General features: G+C 44.1%; 1 protein-coding gene across 2 annotated transcripts in view; it reads right to left on the reverse strand.

Moving 5' to 3' along the window:
* Nucleotides 1-24,005, reverse strand: part of mast2 (microtubule associated serine/threonine kinase 2) — a 484,826-nt gene that overhangs the window by 386,523 nt on the left and 74,298 nt on the right. For both annotated transcript variants that reach the window (XM_051932694.1, XM_051932693.1), the window contains exons 2-3: nt 10,789-10,936; nt 9,033-9,175 (exon numbers count right to left, since the gene is read on the reverse strand). In XM_051932694.1, the coding sequence (XP_051788654.1) occupies nt 9,033-9,175; nt 10,789-10,936 (291 nt within the window). The remainder of the gene's footprint in view (nt 1-9,032; nt 9,176-10,788; nt 10,937-24,005) is intronic.

Genomic DNA, 24,005 nt, shown 5'->3' on the forward strand with positions numbered 1-24,005 from the left:
CATCATTATAACCTTCCCATTCAGACCTGCGCAGCACAAGATGGGATATATGTACCCTTAACTTTATTCTCCTCACAGACCTCTTTCACTTGGTTTCTCACATTTTAAGTATTTGGATCTGTGTATAACATAACAGACCAACATAGGTTGGCTAGCATCCCAGCCTGGATGGATGGTTTCTTACTAGGCCAGGAGGGGGTCCTATTTAATGGCAGGATGTGGGTGGACGAGCCTCCCAACCAGGTTGGCTAATGTGATCTTTCTTGGTCGGGAGGCCATTACTATGGATGGACAGAGGGAAACTGTTTCCTAGGGCCACGTGATTCCCCATTACACTGGGTGGTGACAGCCCTCTGGCATGCATCCCTTTCAGACACCCACAGGGCTGCATGGCTGTTGTAGTTTTGATGGGCAGCCCTGTTGGTGTTCTAGAGTGCCGCTAGGGGGAGCTGATGGAGGCAGACTCTCTTGTCACAAGGAGGTACCACCTAACCTGAAAGCGCTTCCTGGATTAAATGTGATAGTGCTGGAAGTACACCCAGGTCCGGTATACAGGAAGATGCTCTGCTTCACCTGGAGAGTTAGAGTTGGGAGAGTAGTCAGTCGAGCTCACCTGGGAGGAGTGGAAAAGGGAAGAATCGTATTGTTGAAGTTGTAGAGTGTGTGTAAGGTATTTGTAAAAACAAATTACTTTATTTGCACCTGGAACTGTGTCTGTGCTGCTGTATATGAAATTTGGGGTGCTACAGTGCCCTCTAGTGGTCACAATATTTGATTGGTCTAGAGCAGAGAAAGTTTTCTTTTTTTTTGATCTTTTATTGAATTTATTAAAAGCATATAACATTCCATACAATCAAGTCAAACTTAATAAAACTAAATACAAATCAACCCCCACCCATGAGAAAGAGAGTAGTAAAGAGAGAAAGGAGTCTTTCCCTCCCCAATATAAATGCTTACTCTAAAATGTTATTGATTAGGTCCTTCCAGGTTTTTAAAAAAGATTTGCACAGATCCTCTAAGTGAGAATTTGATTTTTTTCCAATTTCAAATAGTATATAACATCAGTTACCCACTGACTTAACAGAGGTGGGTTAGGATTCTTCCAGTTGAGCAAAATAAGTCTATGTGCTAATAGTAGAAATAAAGGCAATTAAAGTTTGTCCTTCTCCACTTTAAGCCCCTCAGTTAGCCCACGAAACACAGCTGTCAATGGATTAGGAGGGACTGTGACACCAAGGCTGTCTGGAAGGCATTTAAAAAGTTTTATCCAGAATGATGTTAATTCGGTACATGCCGCCCCAAAACATGTGGGCCAGTGAAGCTGGGGCTCGACTGCAATGTTCGCAGGTTGGCTCTGGCCCTGGAAACATTTTGAACAATTATAAACGAGACAGATGTGCTTGATAAAAGATTGTAAGTTGAATAACTGAATGTTTTGCACATATGGAGCTCGAGTGAATTCTGTGCATGGCTGCCTTTCACTCCGTTTCTGAAATGCTGAGTAAGAGATCCTTTTCCCAATGTGCTCTAGGATCTTTAAAAGGAAAGTAATTTAAAATGTTTTTCGTTAAAAGGAAAGTAATTTAAAATGTTTTTATATATTATAGAGATGCTGTCCGAGTCCCCAAGAATGATCAGTAACTCTTCTGGAATAGAAATAGGTAGGAGGTAAGGAGAACTGGGCAGATTTCGTTTAGCAAAATTTCTAATTTGGAGATAGTGGAAAAATTGTGTTAATGGGAGATTAAATGGGAGATTAGTGGACCAGCTCTACACCCTTAGCAGGGTCCTGGAGGGTGCATGGGAGTTTGCCCAACCAGTCTACATGTGTTTTGTGGACTTGGAAAAGGTGTTCGGCCGTGTCCCTCGGGGAATCCTGTGGGGGGTACTCCGAGAGTATGGGGTACCGGACACCCTGATAAGGGCTGTTCGGTCCCTGTACGATCGGTGTCAGAGCTTGGTCCGCATTGCCGGCAGTAAATCGAACCCGTTTCCAGTGAGAGTTGGACTCTGCCAGGGCTGCCCTTTGTCACCGATTCTGTTCATAACTTTTATGGACAGAATTTCTAGGCGCAGCCAGGGTGTTGAGGGGGTCCGGTTTGGTGGGCTCAGGATTGGGTCACTGCTTTTTGCAGATGATGTTGTCCTGTTTGCTTCATCAGGCCGTGATCTTCAGCTCTCTCTCTGGATCGGTTCGCAGCCGAGTGTGAAGCGGCTGGGATGGGAATCAGCACCTCCAAATCCGAGACCATGGTCCTCAGCCGGAAAAGGGTGGAGTGCCCTCTCAGGGTTGGGAGCGAGATCCTGTCCCAAGTGGAGGAGTTCAAGTATCTTGGGGTTTTGTTCACGAGTGAGGGAAGAATGGAGCGTGAGATCGACAGGCGGATCAGTGCGGCGTCCGCAGTGATGCGGGCTCTGCATCGGTCTGTCGTGGTGAAAAAGGAGCTGAGACATAAGGCAAAGCTCTCAATTTACCAGTCGATCTATGTTCCTACCCTCACCTATGGTCATGAGCTATGGGTAGTGACCAAAAGAACGAGATCACGAATACAAGCGGCTGAAATGAATTTTCTCCGCAGGGTGTCTAGGCTCTCCCTTAAAGATAGGGTGAGAAGCTCAGTCATCCGGGAGGGGCTCAGAGTAGAGCCGCTGCTCCTCCGCATCGAGAGGAGTCAGATGAGGTGGCTCGGGCATCTGATCAGGATGCCTCCTGGACGCCTCCCTGGTGAGGTATTCCCGGCACGTCCAACCGGGAGGAGGCCCCGGGGAAGACCCAGGACACGCTGGAGGGACTATGTCTCTCGACTGGCCTGGGAACGCCTTGGGATTCTCCCGGAAGAGCTAGAAGAAGTGGCCGGGGAGAGGGAAGTCTGGGCATCTCTGCTCAAGCTGCTGCCCCCGCGACCCGACCTCGGATAAGCGGGAGACAATGGATGGATGGATGGATGGACTTATTTGTTAGAAGAAGTGACTTATTCTTCAAAACAAGCAGCTCACATTGGATCTGTCAAGTCAGATCTGACTTCATATTTCGACTCAATCTTTGCAGCTCTTTTAGTGAGCAAAGTTATGCAACAAACATGCGCCTGCAAAGTATAGCGTGCAGCCGGGGTCCTTGCCCGGCCAAGACGCCTCCACGCTGGGAGGACTGGGGGAACAAGCATGACCAGAGCGTTACCTACCCCCAGGATGCTAGATGGCAAAGCCCCTGGGCTACAGCAGTGCCACGGATTCCCGCAGGGCTTCATGGGAGTTGGAGTTTGGGATCCACAGGTGCTGCCAGGGGGTGCTGCAGCAGGAGCTGCTGAACCCTTATGGGCAGTCCTTCCGCCACACCCGGAAGTGCTGCCAGAAATGAGTCATCAAGCACCTGGAGGACTTCCGTGTGGGCTATAATGGCGGAGTGGTGGCTCTGAGGCTAGGGATCTGCACTGGCAATCTGAAGGTTGCCGGTTCTAACCTCGTAAATGCCTATAGGGACTCTGCTCTGTTGGGCCCTTGAGCAAGGCCCTTAACCTGCAATTGCTGAGCGCTTTGAGCAGTGAGAGCTATATAAATGCAAAGAATTATTATAAAAGAAGCCAGCAGCCACTACTCATGGGCCAGAGTCAGAAGGAGGAGGATGAAGCTTTCTGAGGAGGAGTGGAGGAGAGAGAGAGAAAGAAGGACTGAGAGAAAAGAGAGAGAGAAAAGGACTGGTGTGCTGTGCTTATTGAGACTGTGTTGTGCTTGTGGGAAACAGAAAAGGTGTTTCCCACGAGGTGAAAATAAATAAAAAATAACTTGTGTTTTTATAACTGTGCCTCTTGTGTCTGTCTTTGTCGGGTTGGGTGGTTGGCACACCTCCTAGTAGTTCTGTCACAAAAGCCATCATGTTTGCTCACGTTGGACTCTGACTCTGCAGTATTAAAAACAATTTAAAAATAGTGTAAATGTGTCTAGTAGATAAACTTGCAACTACGCAGGTAGTTAGTGTGCCACAGTGGATCAGCATCACCTTATATGTACACAATAACAAGCTGCATCTTTGTGTCACTAACCTAACAGAGTCATTTAAGGTGACCCGAGCCAGAGAGGTGATAATGAACAATGTTTTGTTAGCAGGCATCACACTAAGAAAAGAAGACATTAGACCGGGCAGAAGAGCAACTACATCACAAGTATCATCTGGAAAAACTTGAGTCGGGAGCATTTAAAGACCTCATTACTTTAAAGTATAGGGAAAAAGAGAGGTGTCTGCTTATTCAGGAGGAGGCTCGGGCAGAGTTTGAAGAAGAGCATTCCAGCAGTATTTTGAGAGTCAATGTGGTTGGGTGGAAAATAACCTGGAGAGAACTGTGGACGGCATGGTCATTCTGGTGTCAAGTTCTTTGTTCAGTTAATGTATCACATCCTCCTTAGCCCTTCAAACCTCTTTTGCTGGGGTCTCACAGATTCACCAGCATGTCCATTGTGTTAGAAGAGAGCATCACTGGACTATATGCGGCTTAAAGCCACTGGCAATGGGGAGGTATTAGTGGCATCATGACAAAGTGCTAAGAAAAGAGGCAGATGCCACTTGTATAGGAACGCACCAAAGCAAACAACAACTTCCAGCTAATCGGCCTATTGGCTTTGTGAAAGATTTGGGAGAAGTCACAACGCCAACCTAGGGCAACAGGTGGCTTGTCGACAACAGCACGAGACTGGCAGCTCCAAGTCTGACCTAAGAAGACGGTTGTAATTCCCGACACCATCTTGACAACCACATTTAGCTCAGATTTTGTTCTTGCATCTCAATCAAGTAAGCAGATGGTTTTGCTGGAAATCACAGCCCACAAGGAAGAGCAAACTGAAGAAGCAAATCAAAGAAAGTGAGCCAAGTATGAAGGGCTTGTGCTAGAGTTGTTGGAGCAAGGTATGGAAGGCCATTGGTTAGTCTATGGAAGTAGGCTGCAGAGGCCAGTTTCTTCATCGAGTCCGGAAACTTCTTGGCATTTCTGGACAGCACAACAGAAGAGCTATCAAAAGCATTCCTGAAGGTGCTGAAAAGGTTTCTAGGTACCTTTGGATCAGGAGAGTTGAATCTTGGTGTAGCAAGCTAATTGGACACAAGCAGAGGGTTGATCATCCTCTATTAGGTTGCCCGGACTGAGGGTGTCTGATGATCAAAGACCTCAAATACCCTGAGACTCCAAGGTGTATTACAAAACCACCCTTGAAGAAAGAAGGCTAATAACACAATCGTCAAGTACAGACTTGGCCTCTTCTCTCACTACTACCGTTTGTGATTTGGAGACTGGCACCTTTAAGAGAGCAAAGGCATTGTATTAATCAAGTGTACTGTAGTTTTATTTTATTTGCCATGCAATATTATTTCAGAGCAGCATGGCTGGTGGTACGGTAGTCAGTGCTGCTGCCTCATGCATCCCAAGTTCAAATTTAGTGGTAATTGGCTGCGATCACACTGCAGCTAAAATGACTCAATTCTGATTTTTGGCCAGTGTTAAGTTTCGGCAACTGGTACAACCTTAGCTTAAGTTTATTTATTGTTTATTTAATCTTTCTGGGTTTTTTTAATATATTATTTTGTATAATATGATATTAATCCAAATCATATTATGTGATATCATCTACTGTTGAATTCTGTTCTGTACTTGTAATTTTTCTATTGTCTATCCATCCATTATCCAACCCACTATATCCTAACTACAGGGTCGCGGGGGTCTGCTGGAGCCAATCCCAGCCAACACAGGGCACAAGGCAGGAAAGAAACCCCAGGCAGGGCGCCAGCCCACCGCAGGGCACTATTTCTATTGTATTTATATTATATTGTATTGTGTTCTGTTCTGTGGATTGTGTTGTATTTACCCCCATTTTTTGACACCCACTGTACGCACAACCTACCTGGACAGGGATCTCTCTTTGAACTGCCTTTCCCGAGGTTTCTTCCATTTTTTTTTCCTACAAGGGTTTTTCCTCGTCTTCTTAGAGAGTCAAGACTGGGGGGATGTCAATAGGCAGGGCCTGTTAAAGCCCATTGCAGCACTTCTTGTGTGATTTTGGGCTATACATAAATAAATTGTATTGTATTGTAATCCTGTTTTTGGTTCTGTTCTTTCTATGTAGTATTTATTGTGCATTACTTTATTAATTATTTTGCAAATTTGTATTATAGCAAAACATGTATTAATTTCTGCCTTGTTCCCTTTATGTAGATCCTAAGGGGGCAGGCCTACCTAATGACACAGATGGGGACCCTCAGCAGCATGAGAGAATTGGCAGTGTCAACTGTAGCTTCAGCACAGAGTTTTTTCTCTTGCGATTTGGCTTTCGATTTTTATTACTGGACATCTTCACACCAAAAACTTTTAGAAAGAATTATTTTTAAAAATGTTTTGCATCTACAACTCAAATAAAGAAGGTAATTCCTTGATGACTATTTATCCTGTTGCATCATTACGCAAAGGTTGCATCCTTCAAGGACATGCTCCTGTCAATGCAGGAAGTGGTTCAGACGCGAACTAAACATAGTTTTAATCATGAGCAATACAAAATGACAAACGAGACAGTGCAAAAAAAATATGGTAACTTTTTAAGTGATTGAAATTTCTAACAACATTAAGAGGAGCCCCAAAAACCTCTAAAATAAAAGATTGATCTCAGAAATACATGCGAAAAAACATACAAAATGTTAAAGCAGCAATCAAAACCTAATAGAGTGCAGCTATCACTGCCCTAACTGTACATTGAAACCTGAAAAACAGAAAGTGGAGTGAGGACTGGTGAGAGTGAGATATGGACAAATTTGATTCAAAACATTGGTATAGACAATCTCAGAATGTCAAGATACTTTACATTACTTATGTCAATATCTGTCTGCAAAGATTCCTGCTTGAGGTGTGTCATTTCCACAGAATAATATAATAACTGGGCGTAACTGGTTAGCAACAGTCACTGAAAAAGGCTTATTAAATCCTCCACCTCACTTTCTCTGAATTAAGGCAGAGGGCTCCTTTTAAAACAACAATTGCATTGAGGAACAACAACAACAACATTTATTTATATAGCACATTTTCATACAAAAAGTAACTCAAAGTGCTTTACATAATGAAGAAAAGAAAAATAACAGACAAAATAAGAAATTAAAATAAGACAACATTAGTTAACATAGAAAAGGAGTAAGGTCCGATGGCCAGGGTGGACAGAAAAAACAAAAAAAAACTCCAGACGGCTGGAGAAAAAAATAAAATCTGTAGAGGTTCCAGGCCATGAGACCGTCCAGTCCACTCTGGGCATTCTACCTAACATAAATGAAAGGAAGAGGAGAAAGACGAAGGATTCACTATCTCTGCATGTACTGTGTTGTGCAGAACAGTTCTAGAAGACCTGCAAAGATATCTGAATAAATAAAACCATTGCATTTTGAACCAATGACTGTGTTTGTGTCAGTTGTGCCCAGGGTATGGACTCAGTGACGTGACGCCTCCTGTAGTCCACAATACTGGAATTGAGTTGCCATGTGAATGTAGCCGTTACCTGCATGGTCTACGAGGTAGCAACACTAAGACCATGTACAACAGGTGTTTGCTGGTTAGCATAAAACAATCTTCTACATATACTAGTGTGAATGCGCAGAGCGTTTCTTACCACAGCAATCTCTTCTGTATCACAACATCTGTGGTCCAGTTTCACCTAACAACATCAAAAATATGGCAAGGAAAGGCAACTGAAAGTGAAATACAGTTAAGTATTTGATACTGGTTGCATTCATTATTAATTTATTTAGTAAAAGGAATAAAATTACAAATGGAACTTGCAAAAAATATTGAAAAAGCAAATGAAAAGCCACAGCTTTTTTATTTGATGCAGACTTTGTTTTGTTTCAGTTATGTGCTAATTATTTCCTTGCATGTACGTAAGTCTTCCATTAAGCAAAACCTCAAGTGAGCACTTAAGGCTGCATATGTGAAACATGAGTAGACAAAGGCGTACTCCAATATGCTTGTGACTTCACATTCATGCGCATTTCATCAAAATTAGAGGTCACCAACTATCATGTGATGCCCCAAGAACATAACTGTACGTATTGGGAAGAAGAAATATAACAAAGTATGAACTAGAAATGGCTATAAAACAGCATTACATACTATAATGAACTGTACAGCTATGAAGAACTGATTACTGCTCCACAACTTAGAAAACAATATCCAAGTGTTTACCCCTCTGTTCATTTTTTTTTTTTGCTATGCTCAATTATTTTCTTTACACAGAGTGAATGAATATGTGCTTGTGGTGGTACCACAAGTTAAGGTATATGAAAACAGGCACACCTTTTCAGCCGTTTAACTTTAACTTACAATAACAACCATGAAAGCAGCGACAGTAATCTGAATTTGTGTTTTCATGACATTTCAGTCTTTTCACTTGCCACCAACGTACACAACTGCCATTTTCACTGCCGCCCACAGATAGTTATTACTCATTTTGCACAACATCTGGTGGTACTGTGGCCCATAGGCCCTTAATGCAGAAATGCCACTGATGTTCTCCCCATGTCTATATGGGGTTTTCTTTAGGTACTCAGCATTTCCTCCCCTATCCCTAAACATGTCAGAGTTAGTTTAACAGAGAAGCACAGGCTTTCCCTTCAGCATTCCCCAAATATGTCCAGGGTTGTTTAATTATTTCTGCTTTTCTTGAGATCTGTTTGTTGATGCACCAGCTTATCTAAAAAAAGAAGATCGAATCACTGCCGCTGTCAATCGTATAGCACTTTTCAGAGTAAGGATCAGCAACAATACAACACAACGATGATGAAAAGGGCAAAACAACCTGCAAAACTGATTTAGTTTTTAAAAAATTTGAAACACATGCACAAAAAATCGAAAGCTCATTTACTGGTAGAAGTGGGTGCAAAGTGAAATGAGAGTGTTGGTACCTTCCTTTTGATTTAATCAAGATATTTAAGTTACACAAGACAATTCGATAAATAAAATATGAAATCGCTCCATCCAAGAAAACATACAAATGTATAGACATCTTGTACTCACCAAACTGGCCGTAAGTGAAGGGGCAGACTGGCCTAGAGACTGGTTTCTCATCCGAACCAGGTTTGTGGACTCTGCTTGTTGTTGCCATGCCAGTTGACTCACCCCACCATGCATGCTACTGGATAAGGGGAGGAGTTGCTTTCCTGTGGATAACAAATGTGCAAAAATAAAATGAAAGGTTCTTTTGTAAAATATCCAAAAATATTTGTTAGCCACCTAAACCTAGGTGGTAAATAATAATGAAGACTTGACACTATTCTCAGTTCCATAATGAGTTACAGAAATGTTGAAAGTGAGAGAAACCGCCATCAACAGAAAGGAGTATAGAAGACCTCCAATAGTTAACAAGAACTAATGAGCCACTGGACTGGACTGGACTGGACTGGACTGGACTAGAAAGAAAGAAAGAAAGAAAGAAAGAAAGAAAGAAAGAAAGAAAGAAAGAAAGAAAGAAAGAAAGAAAGAAAGAAAGAAAGAAAGAAAGAAAGAAAGAAAGAAAGAAAGTATATCAGTGGAGACGAACCTATGGCACGCGTACCAGAGGGGGCAATCAGAGCCCTCTCTGTGGGTACACGCTCCGTTGCCCCAGCACAGAGTTCGTTACTAGAAAGCCAGAGGGTCGCCAGGCCAGGCTGCTCCCCTCACCCTCTCCACACGCGTCTGAGGATATTTCTCACATCACCCGCCCCTCTGCCCAGCAGCCCAATGGGAGAGCTTGCTTCCTCCCTCCCCTGTATGGGGTAAAGTGGGTGGCTCACATGCAGTGTGAGGGCGCAGTGCGGACAGCAGCCTGTTGATTCTGTGGCAAAGGTGGTTCCCGTGGTGGGGTTGGAGAGGAGCTAGGTTGGAGAGGATGTGGTACAGCAGGTCCACAGCTCAAAATCGAAAAGGCCAGTTTTAATAGATAATCGCCGCACTTGCGGCTTAGAGGGGCGCATGGTAGTGTGGCCAGAGAGGATCCCGGGAGCTTCGTGATGCGGGCGGTCCCCGCTTAAGTGCACAGGTGAGGAGTCATCCGCATCTGTAATTGTTGCCAGGAGCTGCTAATCGCCACACCTGATCCACATCCCCGTGATATATAGTAGAAGGGCGAGGCAGATGGAAAGGGAAAAAAAAGAGAGAGAGAACGGGAACGGAGGTTAATGGGGAAGACCTACGTGAAACACTTGAGAAGATAGATGGGATGACAAAGGACAGCACAGTTAGTCCTGAAAATGAAATCCTTAAAATGTGGAATTATCTGCCAAATAATTTTAAGTCAATGAAAGCACTTGCTATCCTTACTTTGTTTGGATTATCTTATGCTTGTGACCAGCTGTTTTCAGCTCTGAATTATATTAAATCTGACACCAGAAAAAGACTAACAGATGACCTGAGTGCTGCGTGTGTTGCTCTCAAACTTACAAAGTATGAGCCAAGTTTAGACAAATTATCAGCATGTACACAACAGCAAAGATCACATTAATTGTTCAAAAGCATGTCAAATGCAAACTTTTACCTTTCAATAAAAAGTTGTTTGTATCATTGAAAGCTCTGTTATTGTGTTTTTCTTTTAAGACAAAAGATGTTAATGTATGACTTGTTTTTTCTAAACTAAAACCTTAGTATTCAGGTTAAATTGCCATGTTGGCACTAAATAAGTGGGTTTTGGGTTGCAGTTTGGGCACTCGGTCTCTAAAAGGTTCACCATCACTGCACTATATGATTGATAGATGGATGGATGGATGGATGGATGAAGTGGTAGATGCTCCCTTACCCGTCAGTGAATTTGCCAGACTACAGCGCCTCAGACGACTGTCATCCTGACTTAGTTGTCTCTGTAGTTTGGTTTTCCCAGATGAAGACGACAGGTCAGGGTTACTGAGCTTCCTGTAGAGCAGGGAAGGTGGCGTTGTAGCATCTTTCTGTAAAAAAATAATAAAAAGCAGATTCATCAATTAAAGAACGGTCTTAATTCAAACAACACTGAAACCCTACAAAGTTTATCCAAGCAGTAGAATAATGGTTTGTGATGAACACTTCATGCCATCTATCAGAGAAGCATTCATCATGTGAGGAAGCAGCTTGTGTGCAGTTTCAGGTAACAAAATGAACTCAACTGATCTCTTGAACTTAAAACATGCCCAGTGGAGACTCATAGTGGATATCTGGATGTGGGCCTACACAAAATACTGTTCACAAATGCATCACATTCAGGCGGGGGCACTAAACCCAAGTAACAAGAGGTACAGAACATGCATGGTAGATACCTTAAAATATCAATTTGAGCTTAAAGGTCAACAAAAGTACAAAGAGAGAAGCTGAACCTGCACAGAGGTAAACCACATAGTCGGTGTATTTGGTTATGGCTTAGCCAAGGCTTTGCTTGGAATGGACACCTGCTCCTGCTTCCATAACAACGGCATCACCATCACTGTAGCTCTTTCACCAATAAGGTGCTTTTAAAAATGGACACATAAGTGACAGGTACAACTCAAGTAGCATTTTTAAGAAGGAAGCTGTCCAAATCATACTGTGTGTCTGTCTGATAATGATCACTCTGCAACTGAAGCTGACTTTATTAGAATGGCTGCAGGATCTTGTGGATTTGAAAATAACAAACATATGCATATTTACTGGCCTTTGTGAGATAGGCACAGCCTGTCACAACACTCCACCCGCTAATGCAAATTTACCAAGGCCAGTCCATGTTTACAAATGTCAGGCAAACTAGAGTACTCTAAACAGAAAAAGATTCTGAGTGAACTGTGTCTAACCATTAAAGATTCAAATGCATTTTAGTCATCAGTATTTACAGTATTTCATCCTCTTATTAGTATTCATCATATTTTATTGCACAAAGTTTAATGAAATAGGACACAAATCAAGACAACTAAACAGCCCTACATATCAATCTTTAGCATATGCAGTGTCATTCAGAGCAAAAGACTATTTCAAAGCACAAAACAAAACAAAAAAGAAAAGGAAACTAACAACTTATTATAACAGGAAAACTTCAAATTAATTTAAATTATGTGGTATAGCACTGGTTGTGTTCTCACGAAAGCAAGTGTCTTTTTTGCTTTTTGTATATAGTCGGAGAATCACTCGTAATTTCCTTGTAATTATTTTACAATGACAATAAAGGCTTTCAATTCAATGCAATTAAATACGGGAGGATATGGAACACTGCGCCATCAAACTTCCTTATAGCATACCTCAGTAATTGCTGAAAATGAACAAAATATATCATTTTAAATGTCAGTCTACCTACATACAGAATATACACATATACTTTCATAATACATACATATATATGGATATGTATACAGTATATACCACCTGTGCTACCTGTCTGAGAAGGGTTGATATCTAAATAATTATCAACGGAGACCTTAGTATTAATGTTTGCTGGGCACCTTGCTATTTATATGTCTGTTCTTGGTATGGGATTCTTAAAAGCAGTGTTAATGTTTGTGATGCACTATCTTTTAGAATGACAGAGACATTGCAACCAGACAGACACACACAAACCTATTCCTTTATTGTAAAATATTGGAAAATTAGAATATTAAAAAGATTTAGAAGAGAACAGGGCATTCTACCCAATAAAGCTTGCCAGCCTTATCCAATGTAGTGAGAAGTCAAGCAATGGCAATTAATGGCAATATTGTAATCTTTTTAGTTAGCCAATAAAAGGTGTCATTTTGCTTGACTTCTCACTACATTCATAATGGCTAACATGATACAACACCCTAGTACTACAACCCTATCCAAATAATTTCTACAAAATAACACTGAGTCAAGTTTTATTTATATATGTTACGGCCAAAACCCGAAATTGGCCAAAGCGGGACATGTCCGGCCAAATCGGGAAATGGTCAATGTCGCTGTACATTGACCGGCCAATGTCCGATCTTTTTCTCGATTTCGGGATTTGGCCAGCCAGTTTGCGAAATGGCATGGGGCGATCGGCCAAAGTCGGAAGGAAAAAGGCACAAGCAGCGATTTGTTGCGCACTTAGTAGTGCAATTGCGTTGAGTGTAGCCTTGGCGGCTCATGTTCAGAAAGCGGATGCCACTTGGTTGTTTCACAATAATTAAGATCAGGTATATAAGTAGATTTCACATTTCTGTTATCATTTTAGCAATAAAATAGTGACTTAACATCAGGGACCTATTTTATTGACCTTAAGGTTAGTGTTTGGGTGAGGGGAAGGCCGTCTCAAGTGGCGTCCGCTTTGCTGAACAAGACCCGCCTTGAGCAGTTTCTCGTGCAGAATGGAAAACTCACTTCTGAATCTGCATCTGAAAATTTTTAAGCATCTTCGCACCTTGAGCGGACATTCTTACATCAGCACATCTGATTTTGACCAGGGAGTTCTCGCCACTTCACGAAATGGCTGGCCAAAGTAGCATATATGCTGGTCATTTCTAGTACTTCGGACTTTGGCCACACCTTGCGGCCAAAATGCGAAATGGCCGGTCAATTCGGGAACTGGCTGAACTTCGGGTTTTGGCCGTAACATATATATTGTGATGGATTGACCAAGGGAAAGATCGTGTTGGAGTCACCATCATCCCCAGGACACTAGAGGGCAGCCTCACTAAATTGCTACAGCACCGCAGATCCCCTCAGGGCATGCCAGGAGTTGTAGTTTGAAGTAGCCCCATTGGGTTCCGTGGGTGCCGCCAGGGGGTGCTGCAGGTTCAGTTGAGTCATTGGAGGAATCACTTCCGCCATACCCGGAAGTGCAGCCGGAAGAAGGGCAAGAAACACCTGAAGCACTTCCGGGTGCATTATAAAAGGAGCTGCCTTACCACCAGTCAATGAGCCAGAGTCGAGTGGTAGGTGAACAAAGCTTGCTGGAAGAAGCAGAGGAGAAAGAGAAGAGAAAGAAGAAGAGAAAGAGAGAGGAAGAAAAGGACTGTATAATATATTAGTTGGTGCTTTTGTACTGTTCTGTGAAGTGGGAAGCAAAAGAAAAACACTTCCTCGCCTGAATAAAATGTGCTGTTATTGATCTGGTGTCTCATCCTGTCTGTGGAGGGGTTTGGGAAGCGGTACGCCACCTGGAGGTCCACTATATATATATACTGTATATATACGAGGGGGGACCCAAAAATAACTGGAAATATTTTTAAAACATGTTTAATTTAATTTTCTGTACAAACTACAATTAGTCTCCTTCAAAGTACTCTCCATTGGCGGAAATACACTTATCTAACCGTTTGTTCCATTGTTCGAAACATTTTTTAAATTCGTCTGAAGTAATGGCCATTAATGCTCTGGTCGTTTCTTGTTTTACCTCTTCGACGTCAGCAAAACGCCTTCCTTTCAAGTCTTTTTTCATCCGAGGGAACAAAAAGAAATCACACGGAGCTAAATCCGGTGAGTAGGGTGGGTGGCTCAGGGTTGTCATACCGTTTCTTGCCAAAAATTGGCGAATGCTGAGAGCAGTGTGAGATGGAGCGTTGTCATGATGAAAGAACCAATCGCCCGACTCCCACAAATCAGGACGTTTCCTTCTCACACTGTTGCGCAACCTACTTTTACAAAAAAATTCACTGAACACAAGCACAACCTTCCAGACTGATGGCACTTGGCAGACTGACTTGTGAGGAGTGTAACCAGATCGCCCTAGCAGCCCAACCACGTACTACAAGTACCAACCTAACAACAACAAAATTCCGGTTATTAACCGGAAATAAATAAACAACCTAACAACAACAAAATTCCGGTTATTTTTGGGTCCCCCCTCGTGTGTATATATATATATATATATATATATATATATATATACACATACATACATACATACATATACATATATATTGTGGAGGACAGCCGGGACCCATGCCCGGTCGGGACGCCCCTTTGTCACTAGATCCGAGGGAGCAGCCACGGGAGCCATGCTATGTCCCTCGGACCCTTTGTTGGCAGCCCCCTGGGTTGCATCGGGGCCACTTTCATGGAACACCGGAGCTCATCTTGGTTGGGCTCCATGGCCTCCGCCAGGGGGAGCTGCATAGAGTTGCACGGCTTAACAAGCCCGTCTGGGTGGAAGCGTAGCCACACCCGGAAGTCCAACCAGAAGCAGGTCAACGAGCACCTGCAACACTTCCGGGTGGGCTATAAGAGGAGCCTGCGGCCACTACTCAGGGCAACAGAGTTGGGAGGAGAAGGACGAAGCTGCCCTGGGAGGAGTGGAGGAGAAAGAGTGTGTTTTGGGGTGATTTTTCTTTGTATTTTGGGACTGTGTTGTGCCTGTGGGGTTCAAGGGGAAGACGTACCCCACAGGTGAAGAAAAAATAAATCTTTTTGTTTGTTTTACCCTTGCCTCTGTTGTCAGTCTGTGTCGGGTGGGCGCCAACCAAGCGCCAATCTCACAACATATATACACACACACATATATATACACATATACATATATACATATACATATCCATCCATCCATCCATTGTCTCCCGCTTATCCGAGGTCGGGTCGCGGGGGCAGCAGCTTGAGCAGAGATGCCCGGACTTCCCTCTCCCCGGCCACTTCTTCTAGCTCTTCCGGGAGAATCCCAAGGCGTTCCCAAGCCAGTCGAGAGACATAGTCCCTCCAACGTGTCCTGGGTCTTCCCCGGGGCCTCCTCCCGGTTAGACGTGCCCGGAACACCTCACCAGGGAGGCGTCCAGGAGGCATCCTGATCAGATGCCCGAGCCACCTCATCTGACTCCTCTCAATGCGGAGGAGCAGCGGCTCTACTCTGAGCCCCTCCCGGATGACTGAGCTTCTCACCCTATCTTTAAGGGAAAGCCCAGACACCCTGCGGAGGAAACTCATTTCAGCCGCTTGTATTCGCGATCTCGTTCTTTCGGTCACTACCCATAGCTCATGACCATAGGTGAGGGTAGGAACATAGATCGACTGGTAAATTGAGAGCTTCGCCTTGCGGCTCAGCTCCTTTTTCACCACGACTGACCGATGCAGCGCCCGCATTACTGCGGATGCCGCACCGATCCGCCTGTCGATCTCACGCTCCATTCTTCCCTCACTCGTGAACAAGACCCCGAGATACTTGAACTCCTCCACTTGGGGCAGGATCTCGCTCCCAACCCTGAGAGGGCAGTCCACCCTTTTCCGGCTGAGGACCATGGTCTCGGATTTGGAGGTGCTGATTCTCATCCCAGCCGCTTCACACTCGGCTGCGAACCGATCCAGAGAGAGCTGAAGATCACGGCCTGATGAAGCAAACAGGACATCATCATCTGCAAAAAGCAGTGACCCAATCCTGAGCCCACCAAACCAGACCCCCTCAACGCCCTGGTTGCGCCTAGAAATTCTGTCCATAAAAGTTATGAACAGAATCGGTGACAAAGGGCAGCCCTGGCGGAGTCCAACTCTCACTGGAAACGGGTTCGACTTACTGCCGGCAATGCGGACCAAGCTCTGGCACCGATCGTACAGGGACCGAACAGCCCTTATCAGGGGGGCCGGTACCCCATACTCTCGGAGTACCCCCCACAGGATTCCCCGAGGGACAAGGTCGAATGCCTTTTCCAAGTCCAACATATACATACATATATATATATATATATATATATATATATATATATATATATATATATATATATATATATATATATATATATATATATATATATATATATATATATATATATATATATATATATATATATATATATTGTAGCAGATAAGCGTGTCGTCCACCTCTCGAACCCTCAGGTACCACTCTTCGGACCAGGTGAAAGTATAATAATAATAACTATTTATTTTGTTGTTGTACAGTAGTGCACCAAGCACCCTCCACTCCACACTCATATACAATAAACTCTTTCTCAATAATAACAATACTCCTCCTCTCCCAGACACGTTGCCACCCTACCTCCCAGCTCAGCTCAAATGTCTGGGCTCACCCAGAGTCCTTTTATAGCCCCTGACCCGGAAGTGGCCCCAAGCCAAACCCACAAGTCTGTTTTCCTTCCAGGTCAGGGCAAAGTCCTTTTCTTCATCCCGGGAGCACATCGCTTCTTCCAGTCACGTGACTGGGATGCACTCCCGGGTTATAGGGCATGACAGAGCCCACTAGCCCCCCTACAGCGACTCCTGGCGGCCCCCAGGGTATCCAGCAGGGCTGTGTCAAAACACTACAAAGTCCATGAGGCCCTGCTGGAACTCGGGGCACAAATATGCTGTCCGGAGGGCTCCTCCTAGCGGCCTGGGGGTGACGACCGGAGTCCATAGCCGGTCGCCTGTCACAGTCCCTCCCCCTTAGCGACGAGCAGTGGGGCGGAGCGTTGATTCCCGCGAGGGACGTCCTCCTCCAGGAGGGCGCGGGATCCGGGCCATGGTTCCGTTGTCTAGACCCCCCGGCGAACCTTGGAGGGACGGTGTATCTGCTGTTCCACCGCTCCCCTGTCCTCCGGGGACAACTACGCCATACGTGGCCCGGTTGCCGGCAGTTGTAGCACCGCCGACGTCCTCCTGGTGGCCTCTCTTCCCGAGACCTGAAGCACCTCGGGAATTCTGTCAGCTCCACCCTGTCCTCCGCCAAGGAGGGGTTAACAGCCGCTTTGCTGCTCTTTGCCCTATCCTCTTCCCTGTTAGGAGACCCGCATTTCTGTGTGGGGATCTCCTGCTTTCTCTGGGGCTTGTGCACAACGTGAGGCTCTCTATGGGAAAGAGAGAGCCTCTTTGCTGTTTGCACGCCCGTTGTCCTATGTAAACTCAGAGGCGGCGTCATTAGTACCGTATCGCTCCGGGTAACAGCACTATTCAGCTGTCTCGGGACGATCGGTGCTTCCCCCGCCTCATCGGTAACCAACGGCAACCCCTTTATCACACGGGTCGGGCTTATAACGTCCGCCTTAGTCCCGAGCAGCGTCTGATACCGCTGCTCCGGTTCTAACGGACAATTACCCGACCACTCCGTCATGGTGCCACACTCTATTGTCGGAGACACAGCGCTTTGGCAACCGCAACTTATTAAACGCGGTGCCGATTCACACTGCGTCCCCTTATTATATACGGTACAGAGAGCACCTACCTGCACCGCTGCATTAATCGAGGCCGGGGCTTCACGGCCTAACCGCCGAAGGTACATCATCAGTCCCTTCAACGGCGCTTCGGCTGCAGCTCCCAGCTCCTCCACACGCTCCTTCACCTCCTGTAGTCCCTGGAAGAAAGCGTAAAGGGGCGCGAGACATTTCTCGAGCTCCTGCAAGTTTATTAAGTTATTTGTCTCGGCCGGCAGTAAGGCTATTTCCTTATTTTGGTCACCTGCCGACCGGGAACCAATGAGCACGTCCACTCCTGGCACGTGCTCTGCTGATGAGCACAAGGGCTCCTGGGAAATGGAGTCTTTAGAGGAACGGGTAGCCTCCTGCGGCTGGCTGCGGTCTGCCTTTTTAATATTGCCGGCAGACACTACAGTCACGTCCCGTCCCTCTTTATTAATTAATGGCGCTGCTTCGCTCGCCGCCCCCTTCCCCTTCCGGGAGCTCAGACGCGTCGGGGAAGACGTGTCCTCACCTAAGGAACCGAGGACTTTCCCATCCCGGCATCCATCGCGCGAGGTCACGTGGACGGTATCGGCGTATGGGCTTCCCCTCTGCGGTTTCCCAGACTGGCTCGCCGTCTTCTTGTCGCGGCCATCTTGCTTGGGTCTGAGGCAGGCATGCTCGCTGTCCGCTTTGTGCAGGCAGGCCTCTGCAAACAGAGAATAAACAGTCTCCGGCGGTTTGAGTGCTCCTCCAGCACTTACCTCGGCCCGTAGACGATCCCGCTCCAACTCCCGGTAATAATCGTCGGGAGTCGCGATTCTACGCGGCTCCGGTTGTCTGTCCGCTCGGGTTTGCTCGGCTTTGAGCCGTGCCTGATCCTCCTCACCGCCTGTTAGGTAAGTCCACAGCGTCTCCATCGGGTCTGGGACCGAAGTCTTCTGGACAACTCCAGCCTTCTTCCCAGTCTTCTTCCCCATACTCGCCTGCTGTAGAGGACGGCTCTCAGCTGCAGCGCTCTTGGTCGCGGGTGGAGTTTTCACCTCCGCGGTTACTAGAGGGACCTTTGTAGGGTTCTCTGCCACAACGAATTTGATTATTGCTGCAGATCCTCTGCCTCCAGACGGCCAGAGAATCCTGCCGACTACGCCAGTGTAGCAGATAAGCGTGTCGTCCACCTCTCGAACCCTCAGGTACCACTCTTCGGACCAGGTGAAAGTATAATAATAATAACTATTTATTTTGTTGTTGTACAGTAGTGCACCAAGCACCCTCCACTCCACACTCATATACAATAAACTCTTTCTCAATAATAACAATACTCCTCCTCTCCCAGACACGTTGCCACCCTACCTCCCAGCTCAGCTCAAATGTCTGGGCTCACCCAGAGTCCTTTTATAGCCCCTGACCCGGAAGTGGCCCCAAGCCAAACCCACAAGTCTGTTTTCCTTCCGGGTCAGGGCAAAGTCCTTTTCTTCATCCCGGGAGCACATCGCTTCTTCCAGTCACGTGACTGGGATGCACTCCCGGGTTATAGGGCATGACAGAGCCCACTAGCCCCCCTACAGCGACTCCTGGCGGCCCCCAGGGTATCCAGCAGGGCTGTGTCAAAACACTACAAAGTCCATGAGGCCCTGCTGGAACTCGGGGCACAAATATGCTGTCCGGAGGGCTCCTCCTAGCGGCCTGGGGGTGACGACCGGAGTCCATAGCCGGTCGCCTGTCACAATATATATATATATATATATACATATATATATATACACACATATATATATATATATATATATATATATATATATATACATATATATATACACACATATATATATATATATATATATATATATACATATATATATACACACATATATATATACATACATATATATATATACATATATCACAGTCAGCATAGAATTTGTTATTTAGTACAATGACGCAATGCAAGAATTTCAGTCTGCTCTGTACATGTGACAACAATTTCCCTATACACCAATTGGTCAAGGGGTTTAATATTTTTGTAAGACACTGTAACTCAAAATACGATTCAGCATATTTACACACATCATAAAAGAGACAGGATTTCCCTTCCAAAAAACTCGAGTGCCTGCCAGGAAAGAAGGTCGAGAAACCTCAGAATTTTACTTTGGTTTTCTAAAGAAGGAAATTTCCAGAAGGGTTAACCAGAATAGAAGAAAACAGGCTATTATATTCACCTTCTTGTGCATTTGCTGGTGCTTGTTTTTGAATGTACGTTTTTTAACAAAAAAAGAATATGTGCTGCTGGGGCTATTACACTATCAATTATTTTAAAGCATAATACAAAATTAACAAGAGATTTCAAGAACCCGTTGTATGCTTTTATAAATAAAAGTTATTTTTACTAGTTTCAGAATTTCTTAAAAATTACATACCACAAGTAGACATTTTTGAGGGATAAACAATCACCAGTAATTACGAAAATACAAATTTTGCCACCATAGGTATTTGTGATAACAACAAAAGCTGCTCACTACTCATTGGACTTAAGCATTACTCTTTAAATTAAGCAAAAAATGACTAAGTACTTTTAAAAATAAAAAAATTAAAAATCATTTTTAAAAAGCAGAATCAGTCACAACAGACTTTAAGTACAGAAGCGACTTTGTTATCCTCTGGATTTAGTACAGGAGTGTTTCCATCAGCGATAGCTACATTTAACATGAGTGGAAATGCAGATGTGTTTTCTCTCCACATACAAACATCAAGTCAGCGGAAAAGACAAACCATTGGTTTGTTTAAGCAGTCAAGTAAGCCATAAATGGACTAGTGGCCAGCCATGACACCTGTTTAAAAAGTGAGTGAAGTGGCAGCAGAAGCATCTGAAGTCAACCTACTACTTTTTTCGTGAAGCTGTCAAATCTGAGTCATAAACTTCTTTACTGTAGCGTGGCATGTCACCTTATTTTCATTTGTTTCTTGCTGAGTCATTATTATAAGCAGTCCATTCCCATTCTAATTACTGGTTCGTAGCTGTGCTGTGGTGCACTGTGCTGGGCAGATAAACGTGAGTGACCACTAAACCCTGAATTGCTGTGCATACAGTGGTGTGAAAAACTATTTGCCCCCTTCCTGATTTCTTATTCTTTTGCATGTTTGTCACACAAAATGTTTCTGATCATCAAACACATTTAACCATTAGTCAAATATAACACAAGTAAACACAAAATACAGTTTGTAAATGGTGGTTTTTATTATTTAGGGAGAAAAAAAAATCCAAACCTACATGGCCCTGTGTGAAAAAGTAATTGCCCCCTGAACCTAATAACTGGTTGGGCCACCCTTAGCAGCAATAACTGCAAACAAGCGTTTGCGATAACTTGCAATGAGTCTTTTACAGCGCTCTGGAGGAATTTTGGCCCACTCATCTTTGCAAAATTGTTGTAATTCAGCTTTATTTGAGGGTTTTCTAGCATTAACCGCCTTTTTAAGGTCATGCCATAGCATCTCAATTGGATTCAGGTCAGGACTTTGACTAGGCCACTCCAAAGTCTTCATTTTGTTTTTCTTCAGCCATTCAGAGGTGAACTTGCTGGTGTGTTTTGGGTCATTGTCCTGTTGCAGCTCCCAAGATCGCTTCAACTTGAGTTGACGAACAGATGGCCGGACATTCTCCTTCAGGATTTTTTGGTAGACAGTAGAATTCATGGTTCCATCTATCACAGCAAGCCTTCCAGGTCCTGAAGCAGCAAAACAACCCCAGACCATCACACTACCACCACCATATTTTACTGTTGGTATGATGTTCTTTTTCTGAAATGCTGTGTTCCTTTTACGCCAGATGTAACGGGACATTTGCCTTCCAAAAAGTTCAACTTTTGACTCATCAGTCCACAAGGTATTTTCCCAAAAGTCTTGGCAATCATTGAGATGTTTCTTAGCAAAATTGAGACGAGCCCTAATGTTCTTTTTGCTTAACAGTGGTTTGCGTCTTGGAAATCTGCCATGCAGGCCATTTTTGCCCAGTCTCTTTCTTATGGTGGAGTCGTGAACACTGACCTTAATTGAGGCAAGTGAGGCCTGCAGTTCTTTAGACGTTGTCCTGGGGTCTTTTGTGACCTCTCCGATGAGTCGTCTCTGCGCTCTTGGGGTAATTTTGGTCGGCCGGCCACTCCTGGGAAGGTTCACCACTGTTCCATGTTTTTGCCATTTGTGGATAATGGCTCTCACTGTGGTTCGCTGGAGTCCCAAAGCTTTAGAAATGGCTTTATAACCTTTACCAGACTGATAGATCTCAATTACTTCTGTTCTCATTTGTTCCTGAATTTCTTTGGATCTTGGCATGATGTCTAGCTTTTGAGGTGCTTTTGGTCTACTTCTCTGTGTCAGGCAGCTCCTATTAAGTGATTTCTTGATTGAAACAGGTGTGGCAGTAATCAGGCCCGGGGGTGGCTACGGAAATTGAACTCAGATGTGATACACCACAGTTAGGTTATTTTTTAACAAGGGGGTAATTACTTTTTCACACAGGGCCATGTAGGTTTGGATTTTTTTTCTCCCTAAATAATAAACACCATCATTTAAAAACTGCATTTTGTGTTTACTTGTGTTATATTTGACTAATGGTTAAATGTGTTTGATGATCAGAAACATTTTGTGTGACAAACATGCAAAAGAATAAGAAATCAGGAAGGGGGCAAATAGTTTTTCACACCACTGTATATGAGGAGTCCATCCAATCTCTACCCAGACATGGGGCAAACACTGGAGATACATTTTAATGTCAGGTGTAAAACTGATCCGGCTAAACTATATACGGGTACAATCTATAAATGAAACACACTCAAAGGGGCCTTTGAGATCACCAAGTCATTGTGCAACATATCTAACATCTATCCATCCATCTTCCCTACTCACATATCATGAGCAGGGCCCATGCCTTGAATATTCACAAAATAGTCTGCATTAAAAAAGTAAGTTTGACACCCATGCTTTAACTTGATATTTAGTAATTTAAATATTTTGCTGCTAATTTACAATTATTTTCAGTCATCACGTGGACCTCTGGAAGTCTACTGGGGCTCCCCTAGTAGACTATGGCCTCACAGTTATTTTAATTTGCTAAGTGTGAACGTCATTAATAGCAGAAAGAGAAGCCTACAAGGAAACCTGTAACCAGTGAAAGCAGCATATTAATCCCTGCCTCACCCTGCAAGTTTTCACTTTTTAAAAAATTTTTATTTTTGAAGTAAGCTGCTAAAATGTCAGATGGAGAAGATGCCATGTGACTGACCTCACCTCACTCACTAAGCTGCCTAGCTAGAAAATCAAGCCAGTCAAGTCCCTCAATAAAGTAGCGGGCAGTTAGCCTCCACCCTGGAATATCCAGAAAGTGATGCCTCAGAGCACCACTGGCACAGCTGACACATGCTTCTTGTTCCCAGGTGGGTTCAATCTTTGTCTATAAAAAAATGAATACTGTAGAAATCTGCAAGCAGAGATAATATAAGAAGAGTTTGACATCCTCAGCTGCCTGTCATTTCGCCATGTTGTTAGAAGGTGTTGAAGGTCAAGCTGCATCCTCACCACCTAACAAATAACCTCTGCTTGATACATCCAGGAAAGAAAATGAGAACCCATGTCTCAGAGGTACCAACACAATAATGATTAACAAGGAGCTCAGAGGAGAGCTGCCCATGCTGTGACATGTCTTAGGCCTCTAAAGTTGTGCATCTACCAAATTTTTGGTGTAGTCATTAAGCTATTTCTGAAGTAGAACTTGAATAGACATCGGAGAGATTGGATGTTCTCTCCATCTCTGTCGGTTGTTCTGTGTATCGAAACCAAAGTGTTGTAAAAAAAAGTATTTCAGCTATCTTGATTTCCTCTATTCTGCTGATTCATAACACTTAATTGTTTCTGATCTCCAAAACAAATTTAGTATAAAAAAAAAGAGTCAATACACCATTTTAAAATTATCGTTTTATTTACTGAAAGAAAAATGTTC

The sequence above is a fragment of the Erpetoichthys calabaricus genome, chromosome 10 (assembly GCF_900747795.2).
Source record: "Erpetoichthys calabaricus chromosome 10, fErpCal1.3, whole genome shotgun sequence".
NCBI lineage: Eukaryota > Metazoa > Chordata > Cladistia > Polypteriformes > Polypteridae > Erpetoichthys > Erpetoichthys calabaricus.